This window comes from Nelusetta ayraudi, unplaced genomic scaffold (assembly GCF_046127955.1).
Source record: "Nelusetta ayraudi isolate G7.1 ecotype Tasmania unplaced genomic scaffold, CSIRO-AGI_Nayr_v1 ptg000095l, whole genome shotgun sequence".
In the NCBI taxonomy this organism is placed as follows: domain Eukaryota; kingdom Metazoa; phylum Chordata; class Actinopteri; order Tetraodontiformes; family Monacanthidae; genus Nelusetta; species Nelusetta ayraudi.
In genome coordinates, this window is record NW_027466145.1 from 437,757 (window position 1) to 450,651 (window position 12,895).

Consider the following 12,895-nt stretch of genomic DNA (forward strand, 5'->3'; position numbering starts at 1 on the left):
AACGTGTACAGCTTGGACTGGTTTCACCCACACAGACAACAACATGGACTGTAGCCCACAAGCTCAGTGGCCTGGAATTTTGAAGAAGAATTAAAAAAGAAAAAAAGAAATCTGTCCTGCAGGTGTAGAAAATCATTAAACTAAGATTTTTGTCATACTTTTTGTCATGAAGATGTTGTAAAGTGTAAAGAGAGTGTGAGAAAGAGACCAGCCCCTTAAGCTGAGGTGGAATGATCACCTGTTTTTATTACTTTCCTTTTCGTAGGCCACATCTCAGATGACCTCCCTTCAACACTCTTTATTTCACACCGAGCTGTGTTTCTGTCTGGGAATGAAGGGGAACTTTGGAGAGTCATCCTGAGAGAAAAAAAATGAAATGTCACCATCAGCCGTTCCTCTCGCAAAAAACTTGAACTGAGGGGGGAATTTGCTTTTTCTCCTATTGTAAATCAAGTTATTAAGCAAAGTACTATAAATATAAGGAAGAGAGAATGAACTCACTGTATAAACTGGTAAAAGACTCATTTCTTACTTATATACCATATTGTTAAATAAACTGTGTGCAACAGGAAGACTCGGCTCTCTGTTGACTAAATGATGCATGGCTCTGCTTTATTTGTGTCAGCCGTGTTTTACCGTCCATTCAGCTGTCAAAAAGTCCCTTTGTAAGACTATTTCATGAACTGGAAATTGGCCCATTATGATGTCACTTAGAGCACTACCGCTCAATATGGCGTATGGCCAAGCTGTTTTTATGCCCTTCCAAACCCGTGAAAGGTCCAATGGATCATCAGGTTTAGCAGGAAGCTAAAAGTCAGACCCTGGAAGTGAAGGCTCCTCCAGTGAAGTCAAACAAGCAGTGGTGTCGTGGTCCCTGGAGAAGTGGGTTTGCTCTTTCCTGTCCTTTTTAAAAGCATACAAAATGCTGACTAAAAAAATAAGTGAGTTTACTTTGTAGGCCTGCATATACCCTGCTCCACACCAATGACAATAAGTTCAATGTGGGTTCCCTTTAATTGATTGACAATTTAAACAGACATTTTATTCATTCACAAGAAATGACTGACCCATACAGTCAATTCAAACTGTTTGAGTTACAGATATATGGCACAAAGTTTAGGTGTAGGTGTCAGACAAACCCAGCAACATAAAATAAATAACAGTATATGGAGCACTTGCATAAGAGAATCATCAATGGGACTTTGGAACATTTACTGTAAATATTAAAAGTAGGATGCTTATTTCAAACGGTCACAATACAAAACAAATTTACATTACTGTAGTTTCGTTTGAGTAACACGAAAATATACGAAAATTAATTGTAAATGTAAATTTTTTATCAAACGGCGCGATGTGATTCAGTCGAGGCACGCGACATCCATCGATTCCCGCCATTCGTTTACCGTCATGTGACAGGAAGCGCCGGAGAACGAAGCGGAAGAGCGAAGAGCAGCAGCAGAAGCAGCGACACTCCTCCCCTCCTGCGATGAAAACATCTCCCGCCGCCTGGTCCCTCATTTGTTTACACCGCAGTTGTTCCGCGGGTTTATGTGCCGACTATTTAAAAATGCGCCGAGGCTCCTGCCGCCGCGGGTTTTCTTTAAACGTCCAGAAATGATACGAAAAGCTGATGCTGGATAAAAAGTTCGGGTGAGTTGAAGAGCAAGAACGGCTCGCCGGTTGCAAGCCGTCCACCTCACACATTCTGCCTTGGTGTCAGTGAATTAATGTTGGTCTGCTGTGTCTCAGATATGATAAAACGTCAATGGATTCGTCTACTTGCTCTTAAATGCAATTAGAACAAATGTGAATGTAATGTAATGTAACGATGCTAACACCAGCATCAGCAACGTCTCTAGATTTGACTCTGTGTTAAAAGCAAACTAAGCTAGCTGATTATTGTGCCAGTATTTCTAAGGTTGTTTAAACATGACATCTGACCGTCCCTTCGGGTATGTGGTCTCGGTGTAGTGACTCGTGAATTAAGCATGTTGCAATGAAATGATCGGGAAAAAACACAACGAGTCTTCACTGACAGCTTTGTGTTCATAAGAAATTTCCCATTGCACTCTTTAAAAAAATGTCACTAAAACCATCTTGGACCACTGGGCTGTGACTGCAAGAAAGAGGAAGTGACACCCAGTTATTGATAGAGATCATTCACCCAAAGTGATTCGCAGCAAAACGTAATCAAAAGTGTCAAAGTGGCTTCGCGGGTAAAATACCAAAGTAGGATTTTGGTGATTTTTGAGTTGCACTGTCGCATCCTTTGCCACTTGATAGTCACTAAACTGTTTCTATACAGTGATCTCTGCAGGTGGCACATGCGGCTTGGCCTTTTAATGCACCGCCATGGACGACTCGGACCAGGATTTCATTGACCTCTGCTCAAAGCCACTCAAAAGAGTCCGCAAGAAACCTGCAGAGGGGAAAAACCGACCTAAAGCAGAGCAGAAGTCTGTCAGTCAGGCAAGCAGCAGAGAGAAGAGGAAGGCGAATCCCAAAGAAGATGTCGGCTCCGGCGGGTCCAAGTGTGCCAGGACGCAGACCGATCACCCGGACTCAGGGGCGGCGCACGAAGTGGTGTGTCTGGGAGCAGGAGGTGATGCGGGAGGAGCTCAGAGAGCTGAGAAGCTCGTGAGAGCCAAGGACAAAGTGCTGCAAAGGATGCAGCAGTTCAAGAGAGCCGGTCCACAGAAGATGGCGCTAACGGGCCGGACAGCAGCGGCAACGACAGAGGAGAACGACTGTGTGGCCCTTTCAGTGGCGGTGGACAAAGAAGGTGGGACGGCAGGAGAATTGGCACCAGTGAACGAGTTTTTTTTTTCTTCATACATCCCCTCTTATCCTCACTTCCTCTTTTTTCAGCATCCCTCAGCCCAGGCCTCCATGCGGGGCCCGAGGACAGTGACGAGGCTCTGGCCCTGCGGATGCAGCAGGACCTGGACAGGGAGGCGGCACAAGCCCAGATGGTGGACCTGGAGGATGGAGGCCTCTTCTTCTGTCACATATGTGGCAGAGACCTGACTCACATGACCCCTGGTGGCCGATCGCTGCATGTCAACAGGTGTGGACAAACGCCATATTCATTCATTTAGTTAGTTAGTAGGAATATAAGAATACGTAGTGTGGCAGCTGAAGTCTGAAATCTCACACATGGATCCTGTCAAGCTCCAGTTGAGAGTGTCTTCAATCAGTCTTGTAAAGCTTGTGACAAAAGCAAAGGCAGCTATGACAGGTTTTAAATTAAAAAATGACAAAATGAAACTAAGAAAATGTCGGGAATGCAGGAAACACAAACTAGTCTGTAGTAGCAGTGGAGATGCTGTAGTCACGGTTCTGTCACGACTGGATGACACTTTCCGAATATAAGTACATAGAAAAGTACAGGTATGGAGGCAGAATAAGAATGATTTCCATTTGCAGGTGTTTGGATGAGAGTGAAGAAAGTGCACCAGCCCCTCCTCCTCCTCCTCCCCCTGCTCCTGGTGTCCCAGACTGTCCCATCTGTGGCAAGAGGTTCAAGTCCCAGAAGAGTCGCTCGGCCCACCTGAAGCGCTGCTCCTCAGACATGGGGGTCGCTCCGGCTGCGCTGCTGCAGGCTGTGCAGAGGCAGGCGGAGGAGAGCCAGAGTGTTTCCGCTGCAGGCCTCGCGTGAGTCAAGCGCGTCCCGGTGCAGGGAAGCAGCACATTGTGGAATTTCAGACTCTTAAAGATGTGATCCTCTTCAGTGCAGCGGCCGGGGGCACCAAGAGAAAAGGCTCCTCCAAGACGGCTCAGCAGGCCCGCAAAAAGCCCAGACAGAAGGCGGAGCCGCTTGACGAGGGGACCATGGTGGCTCTGGCTATGTCCTCCTCCCTGCTGCAGCAGCAGAAGGAGGCGGAGCAGCGAGCGACGCAGGCGGAGGTCGTCTCCGCCACTCCGGAGCTGAAGTGGAGGCCGGATGCAGGTACATCATCATCATCGTCGACTTCATCAATCTCATCAGAAGTTTCTGTCAGGAAGAATTGTTCTTGTCAGACATCACAGTGGATTATCAAGTTAAATTCCAGTTTGAAGCTAATTTTCTTCAGATTTTCTGATGAATGTTGTAACATCGTGATTATGTGTTGGAAGGTTGTCACATCATTGTTTTTTAAAGGTCCAGAGTGTAAAATCTGGCTTGATTTATGATTTTTATATTGGTAAAGCTTAACATACTGCCCATAAATACATTATATATTATAAAAATATATACTTGCAGTACAATAAAAGTCATTTGGTTTTCCTAACCATAGAAAGGTTCTCATATATATATAAGAATATACACAGAGCAATAAGGGTCTTGCTCCTAATTAGCTGCCATCTTGTGGCGCCATTTTTTTTTTTAAGGAAGCCCAGTGTGACAGTGGCCTGAATATGAAACCCGCTGTCAGGTGGGCCTCCTCAAAGTTTAACATACTGGACTTTTAAATAGATTTCAGGAGTCAGAATGTAGGTCTTCAAATCCCCTAATAAATGCCCCCTTCTCTTCTGCTCCCCCTCCCCGCCGTGCAGGTAAGGGGCGTGGCAAGAAGAAGAAAGGGGCCGCACCCCGCCCCCCTCCGCTCCTCCTCATCCAGGACGCCGAGGCGGCCCTGGCCAGGCTGCAGGAGCGTGTCTCCGCCCTCCTCCTCCGCCGCAGGCCGCCCTCCCCTCCAACGCCCACGCGCAGCCCCAGCAGGCTGCCTGGCCGGAGCGGTGCTGCCCCCCTGTGGCAGAAGAGCTCGTTGCTGGAGGGGGCCACGATGCGGCTGTCTGATTTCTACACCCCGGAGCTCGCCGACTTCATCACACCCTGGGAGTCAACAGCGGTGAGGCCAGGGGAAAAAAAATCAACAACAAGACGTCAGCGCACAGTTTGTTGTTTGTGCGTCAGACTGATTTTTACCGCCGTGCTCTTTCCTCCTCTCCAGACTGACGCAGCCTCCTCCAGCACCACCAGGTCTGAGTCTTCGGTCCCACGTGGCAGTGAAAAAACTTCTGTCTCAGAAGCCGGAACCACCACCACCTCCTCCACCGTCACCTCCTTCATCTCCTCCTCCCAAACCGCTGTGTCCTCCCACTCAGCTCCGCCCGCTCCGCAGACAGGGCAGACCCCAGTCAACAGCCCGATGGACCAGGCTGAGGAGGTCACCCATCATGGCTGCACTGCGTCCTTCCCTGAGAAAGGTCACACACACACACACACACAGAAACACTGGGTAGCACAAAAATATTACTGCTAGTATTATTACTATTGCCACTATCAAAGAAATTAGATGTTGAAAAATTAGTGTCTATTCATGTCTATTCGTGTCTCCCAATAAATGAATGGTCGGCAACCCCGGGCCGTGGGTCATTTGGTCATTAACTTCTGTTAAACGAATTCCCTTTTATTTATTATCTGAGTCTGAACAATTTTATTTTGAAAAATAACCAGATTCTCTCCATTACATCCATCTATGGCTCGACTCTTGACGCATGTCAAGGCGCTTGTCTCGGTCACGTGATGCGTTACCGCTAGATTGAACCCACGAGCCAGCAAGCTAGCGAGCAACATGTGTGAAAACAAAGGTGTTTGGAAAGAGGAAAAGGCCCAGTGAGGAGACAGAAGAGGCCACGACTTCCCAGAGAAAGAAATCAGCATTTAGCAGACAATACCAGGAGTCCTACCACAAACTTTATCTCGATAGAAGATTCCTACCCAACAAGCCCACTCTGCTTAACATGCAGCGAACGGCTCCCTAATGAGACAATGAAGCCTTCAAAACGACTTGGCCACTCAGAGACCAAGCACCCTGCATGAAAAGACCAGCAGCCTTTGGAGTATCGAGGAAAAAAAAAAGCCTATGTTACTCATGTTATGTTGTTGTCGCCATCTTAAGAGGACGCTGCTAATAAAGTCCCAAGCAGACGCCGGTCCGTGAAAATACTGTGGTGCAAGAAAAGATTGGGGACCGCTGCAACAAGCGACAGCAGCTCATTGCCGCCTGGTTCTTTCTTTGTCGTCTCTGCAGTCTCAGCTGGTCTGACGTCGAACCTGCGGCTCAGCGGTTTTATCCCGGAGGACCCTGAGGAGCAGGTGGACCTCCAAGCCAGCGGCTTCCTCCCAGAGACGCACAATCGCTCCGACCACCACCGACACCACCACCATTCATCGGGAGCGAGGACCAGCCAACTTGGAGCAGGGATGGGGGAACGGCAGCACACATCAGTAGGAAGCCGCCACATCTCTTCTGCGTCTTTGTTCTTCTTCTTGTGTCACACTAGATTAGTAGATTGTCATGTCATGTTATGTGTGCGGCACCGCATCGCTGACCTGGTTTTAAACCTGCCGGTGTCGTCGTCCTCTAGGTGGCGCTGTCCAGACTGAGCTCGGACCTTAGCAGCATGGTGAACAACCCTCAGCTCAGCGATGTGCAGCTCCAGGTGGACAACGGCGACGTCTACTTCGCTCATTCCTTCATGGTGTACGCCCGCTGCCCCCTGCTGGCAGAAATGGTAAAGCCCGCCCTGCTGTCTAGATGCAGTGGTTCTCAACTGGGGGAGTCTCAGGACCCACATTTTCGTTCCTTATCATGAAGCCCCGACCCAAATTTATTCCACAGCACTCAAATTTATTCACAAAAAAATAAAAACACCAGCTCACTTTCTGTCAAGTCTGGTCAATGAATTATTGAAATCATTGAATGGAATTGTGTCTCCTGCAAAATAAATGCCCAACGTTTTCTCTATAAATACATATATTTTTAAAATCATCACATGAAGACACGACTCAATCAAAACAGCTCCACAACCCAAAAGTGAGTATCGACCCACCAGTTGAGAAACACAAGCTGGTCTAGATGTAGCCTGCATCTTTTCTTTTGATTTGTTTTTGTGGTCCCGCAAGACATTTTCTCAAAGATAAAATAGTCGCAGGTTTCTTCTGTTGTAGTTTTTTCAGTTTTTTTTCGTCATTATTTCCCCTCCTCCTCCTCCTTCCCTTCACTTCCCACCAGGTGCACGAGAGTGGTTTTGGCGTGCAGGAGGATGGAATGGCCGCCGCACAGCGGGTGTTGCTGAGCGACGTCCCGGGCCGGGCCGTGTTGGCTCTGCTGCAGTACCTCTACACAGCCCAGTGCTCAGTCCCAGCGTCGCTGCAGCCCCACGTCCTGGAGCTGGCGTCCCGGTCAGTGAGTGTGGAAGGACATTTGATTGGTCCAGGGGTAGAAGGATTTGATGACAAGTCCAGTTGCCTCAACCTAACTCTTCTAGTCCAAGTCCAGTTGACTCATCTTAACTCTTCTACATCAACAGAGCGACTTGAGAGTTTCAAACTCTGTTTCTGCAGTCGAGAGTCACTTCCTGTCCTCCGTCTGCACGTCTTGCAACCAAGCGATTTCAAGCTGTTTGCATTTTTCCACCCAGGTTTTCTCTGTGAATCGCCTTTTACGTTGACTTTCTTTTGCAGATTTGACTTAAAGGAGCTGGAGGAACTGTGCGAGCAGCACCCAGGGGGCGCCGACAACAAGGCCGAGCTGAGCCAGGAGGCCACAGACCAGGCCTTTGTTGCGCTGCTGCGCACCATGTGGAACGCAGGCGATGATGATGAAGAAGGCGGTGAAGAGACAGAGGAGAGGGCGGCGCCGACAGAGGGGGAGGGGCAGGAGGAAGAGGAGGAGGAGGAGACGGGAGACGGTCCAGGAGTGGAGCTGGCAGCAGACGAGAAGGTGAACGAGGAGGAGCTGGAGGAGATCTATGAGTTTGCCGCCACACAGAGGAAGAAGGACAACAACAATGGCAATGAAGAGGAGGAGGAGGAAGAGGAGGAGCAGAATGGAGGAGACAAAGGGGCGGAGCGTCAGCCCGACAGCAGCCTGGACGGCTACAGCCGCCTCTTCTCCACCTCCTGGGGGACCTTCGAGGACGGAGATGCTGGCAGCGTCTCGACGTCTCCGCCCGAATCGTCGCAGATCACCAAACTTCCCCCCGAATCGACTTCCGCTGCTCGGCCGTCCCGACCCGCCGACTCAGCTCTGCTCCAGTCCTCCGGCAGCGTCCTCAACGAGCCGTCCCTCAGCCCACCCTCCAGCCTGCCCGTCCCGGGGCGGTCCCCAGGCCAGGGGGTGCGGGGTCAGGGGGCGGAGCCTGCAGAGGAACCGCCTCTTCCTCTGAGTGTCTGTCGTCCTCCTGACAGGAAGATGGAGCCTGAACTCATCGTGCTGTCCGACTCCAGCGGTGAGGAGGTGGGGGAGGTGGAGGAGGTGGGGGCGATGGAGGCGGTGGTCCTGAGCTGCCACAGCCCCTCGCCGCCGTCTCCCACCTGCCACAGCTACACCCACATCAAGCCTCAGCTGCCGCCGCTGGGGTCAGAGGTCAGCCCCGACATGGCGGGCTGCTCCCCGGAGGTGTCGTGGCTTGTCCCGTCCACGCCGCTGCAGCCGCACAGGCGGAGCGTGGCGAGCGGCTCGGTGCCGACCAGGACCAGCAGCAGCAGCAGCAGCAGCGGTGGCGGCTGCAGGACGCAGCTCTTCCCCTCGCTGCCACCGCCACCCGTTTCCTCCTCTCCTGACCTGCAGGCCTCCATCCAATCCAATTCACTTCCTGTCCGGAGGGAGACGGCTTCCTGTCGCTCCAGGTTGGATCCTGATGTTGCTCCTCGGAACGGCGGCAGCAGCAGCAGCAGCGGCAGCAACAGCGGCAGCAGCAGCAGCTCGTCCCGCCCCGTGCTGGAAGCTCCTTTCAGCCAATCACGTCGCTCACTCTCGGAGGACACGGACACGCCCCTGCGCCCCCACCTGCAGCCCTGCAGCAGCACCCCGCTGCTGTACCCGGAGCACCGGGAGGCTCCGCCCCCTCCCCTTCCTCCTGCCGCCTCCCCACTGCGCCGCAGCTCCAGCGGCGAGTGGCCGACAGGAAGTGGCGGGACGGAGGGGGCGGAGCCAGGAAGCTTCCACCTGTCTCCTCTTTCAAACTGCTCTCCTTCGTCTTCTTCTCCTTCTTCCCGTGGCACTGCTCAGAGTGAGCGGAGCACGGGAAGTGAGGTAGTGGGGGATAGGGGGAGGGCCGAGGGGGAAGCTGAGCCCAGTTTCCTGATGATGGACGAGCCGCCGATGGCTTTCAACGACTCGTGGGGTCTGGACGGCGGCGGGCCGGGACGCTTCAGTCTGAGGCTGGAGGACAGCGGAGGCTCCAGCAGGCGGCAGGAGACGCCCTCCTCCTCCTCCGATTTCCACCGCCAGGCTCCGCCTCCAGGCTGCTGCCCCGCCTCGGCGTCTCCCTCCAGACCCTCCACCTCCTCCCCCTCCCCCTCCTCCGGCTCTGCTGCCGCTCCACCCGAGACCAACTCAAAAACTCCGCCTGAGGAGGTTGGCAGCAGCCTTCTAGACTCTAAACTGTGGGACAGCTGGCGGGAGGAGCAGGAGCAGGAGCAGGAGCAGGAGCAGGAGGAGGAGGAGGAGGAGGAGGAGGAGGAGGCTCTTCCACTCACTCAGAGGGTGAATCCTGCTGCAGAACCCAGAACACCAGGTGAGTTTGTTGCCTCCAACCAAACCAACTTCCAATGTCTCTTCTGCATGATCCAAGATGGCCCGAACAATTAAGAAAAAAAAAATATTTTTTTTAATCTTCCAACCCTGATAGTTGCCACAGGGACAAATACGGCAAATTTTTAATTGTTAAAGTCATGTTGAGATTTTCACTCTTTTTCAAGATAAACGATCATAGAACAGCAAGCTGAGTGAGTGTTATTTATTTATTTTTTTAAAAAAATCCTGAATTAAAAAAAACAAAACAAACATAAAACGTTTTTTTTTTCCTCAAATTTTTGAAAAAAAACGGACAAAACAGAAAAATACTCCTCTCAATCAGCCACTCTTCAGTTAGGAATAAATCGTCAAATTATCTACGAAATTTAATTGCTGCTATTTATAAAAAAAAAAAAAAGAAGGAAGAACAAGAAAGACGGGTGCTCTCCCTTCTGCGTCTAGTAATTTATCCGTGCTAAGCAGCCGTCACCACTGGCCGGAGGTCAGGCCGAGGTTTTCCACTCACTTCCTGCTTGTCTCCCAGCAGCTCCGTCGTCCAGCAGGCGGCGCCGTTGCCACAGCCTGGTGCCCATCACGCCGATGCCGCACTACTCGGACATGGACACGCCGGAGCTGAAGAACAAACTCACCAGGTGCGTCGTCCTCTCCACCGCAGTGGTCAGAGGTCATAGGTCGACGTTGACACTACCTTCTCTCTCTCTCTCTCTCTCTCCCCTCTCTCCCTCTCTCTCTCTCTCTCTCTCTCTCCCTCCGCCATGCAGATTTGGCGTGCGGCCGCTGCCAAAGCGCCAGATGATCCTCAAGCTGAAGGAGATCCACCAGTACACCCACCAGCTGACCAGCAGCTCCGACTCCGAGGACGAGGCCCGCCGCCCCCCCGCCCAGACGGCCGCCTTCAAAGAGCCCCGAGCGCCCCCTGTGGCCTCCCCGGTGAAGAGCAACGGAGCAGGGGAGGAGGCGGGGGAAGGGGCGGAGCCACTGTCGGCCTCGCAGGGCTCCAACACCTCGTCCGTGGCTGCCAGCGAAGAATCCGAGAGGTACGGAGGGGATCGAACTAAAGACCCTGAGCGAGGTTCAGACACCTGTCCACTCTTTGACAAGAAATATAGCGAGAGCATCGAGCACACAAGCACACAAGCACACAAGCACACAAACACACAAGCACACAAGCACACAAACACAGGCCCTCCGCCAGTATTGCAGCATGAAATAATCACCAACACCGTTTAACTGGAGTGAATGAGATCCAGCTTCTTTCAGCTTCTTTCATGTGGTCCTCTGAAACTTAACACATGAGGCCAGATTCTCTCCGTCAGTGCGTTACAACAGCAGTGTGCGTGTGCGAGTGCGTACGTACACATACATGCGTGTCAACCCTTCGACTGTGAGAAAAGTCCATTCTGAGCTGAACTTTTCAGAAGGCCGTTGTGCTACAAATCCCATGTGTCAGAGGTGAAGTGTCTGTTCTCAGACCACCTACTGACCTGGTGGACTGACGACCTCCACTGACACTCACACTGAACCCAAAGGTCTCAGACTCTGGCCCGTGGGTCAAATTTAGCCCGGAGTGTAATTATATTTGACCCGGCACGCTGGTGTGTACTGCACATGTAGCGCTAATACTACATATCCCAGAATGCTCTGCTGGTTTTCCGACAGACTACTTACTAAACAGACAATAACGTTTTCGTAATGCGCTTATTCTTGCAACTTGAATGGTTGCACGTTCTTTGAAAGATATTATTATTATAACTATAGTTAATTGATTTATTATTGCTATTTTATTTTTAAATGTATTATTAGCCTGTGGAAAAGGTTGCTGTTGAAATTTCAATCAGAAGGCTGCAAATAAAAAAGAGGCATCTGATATTTATTTACATTTTATTTATTTCGATGTGTTTTTTTTACTTGAAATTCAATTTTGCGCGTGTGCAATATGACGTTATTTATTGTATAGTATCAAGCTTTGCTTGTTCCACATTCAGTGTTCAAGCCAAAACTTGAACCCATATTAAAGGGTTCACTGTTCTATCTGGAGGAAGATTTTTTTTCAATCAATATTACTTTGATTGAAATTTAAATTTCAATATTTAAAAATTCGGCCCCACTGTGGATTTTAGTTTGACACCCCTGCACTAAACTCTTCAAACTCTCAACTCACCATTACCCTCCACTAGCTTCTCTCACAAGTCTCCTCTCCTCTCCTCTCAGGTCCAACCCGGAGGTCGGCCCGTCCTTCTCCTCCGACGGCGACTCGGACGCCGACGTGGGCGTGTCAGCCTCCCAGGCAGCAACCCGCCTGCAGGACCGCCTCCAGGCGGTGCGAGACTTCATCCTGTCCGACCCGGAGCTCTACTCCCAGATCCTGCGCTACCGGCCTCTGGTCCTCTCCACCTTCCAGGCCCGGCTCAAGGCGGCGGGGATCCGCCTGGGCGCCGCCAAGCTGGCCGACTACCTGGACTCCCAGTGCATCACCTTCACCACGGCCAAGCCGGGCCAGGCGGCCACGGGCCGCAGGAAGCCGGTGAGGAAGGCGGGGACGGCCGGGAGGAGCAGCAAGGCCGGAGCTGCAGCTGTCAACTGAAGAATTTCCGCCTTTAAAAAAACTTTGTTGCTTAGTTGTTGTTAATTATTAATTCATTGATTTAAAATGATGAGGTTTTTTTTTTGTATTTAAATATTTGAAATGTGTTTTTATTGTAAAATTGTTGTGTGAAAATAAAAAAGATTTAAGTGTTGCACATTTCCAAAAAAAACAAAACTGCACACTGCATGAATTCTTTTCAGAAACAAGAAATCACTTGGCTGTTGTTCGGCAGCTGGTCTCATGCGTGCTGTGGTGCAGGAGGTTGGTGGTTCGAGTCGCCTTTGGCTTTTTAAGTCAAGGAAAGACAGAAGACTCTGAAACAAAGATGTGAGTCTATCACTGCAAATAGGGAGTGGTTGCTGGACTGTGAATCGAGGTTTTTGGTTTGACTCTAATGAGAATCACAGTGTTTTAAAGCCCAACACTCAAAACATGCATGGCAATGTGGGAGGAGAAACGCTCCTTGCAAGAAGGCTGCAATGGCGTGGGGGAGTTGTTCCTGTGACCATGTGACTGCAGCTCGTCATGATGGTGGCAGCACCTCCCCTTCTCCTTTGGAAAGGCGAGGTGCTGAAACTGAGAACATACGAATGTTGTTGTTGTTGTTGTTGTTTTCTGGGATAAATTAAAGACTTCAAAGTTCTAACTCCCCAACTTTACTTCCCAGAGACATGGAAACCACCTCTGTTTAACTTTTTTTTTTTTTGTTGGCCTATCTCTTAAACCCAAACCTAAACTTCTGCATAACTGACACTAGATGGCGGTGTTGTCAAACACC

At 50.6% G+C, this 12,895-nt stretch overlaps 1 protein-coding gene across 5 annotated transcripts; it reads left to right on the forward strand.

Annotated features, from left to right (window-relative positions):
• The first annotated feature begins 75 nt into the window (after positions 1 to 75).
• Positions 76 to 12,759, forward strand: slx4 (SLX4 structure-specific endonuclease subunit homolog (S. cerevisiae)). 5 transcript variants are annotated; one of them, XM_076047802.1, is made up of 14 exons: positions 76 to 1,715; positions 2,306 to 2,782; positions 2,869 to 3,067; positions 3,427 to 3,654; positions 3,732 to 3,949; positions 4,537 to 4,832; positions 4,935 to 5,190; positions 6,018 to 6,214; positions 6,355 to 6,501; positions 7,002 to 7,171; positions 7,454 to 9,510; positions 10,054 to 10,162; positions 10,292 to 10,567; positions 11,742 to 12,759. In XM_076047802.1, exons 2-14 carry the CDS (start codon positions 2,353 to 2,355, stop codon positions 12,112 to 12,114), a joined length of 4,956 nt encoding a protein of 1,651 aa, XP_075903917.1. In that variant the 5' UTR covers positions 76 to 1,715; positions 2,306 to 2,352; the 3' UTR covers positions 12,115 to 12,759. The 5 variants fall into 5 exon arrangements, with proteins under 5 accessions (XP_075903917.1, XP_075903920.1, XP_075903919.1 ...); XM_076047805.1 differs by having other exon boundaries at positions 10,057 to 10,162; XM_076047804.1 differs by having other exon boundaries at positions 76 to 1,650.
• Positions 12,760 to 12,895: the final 136 nt, after the last annotated feature.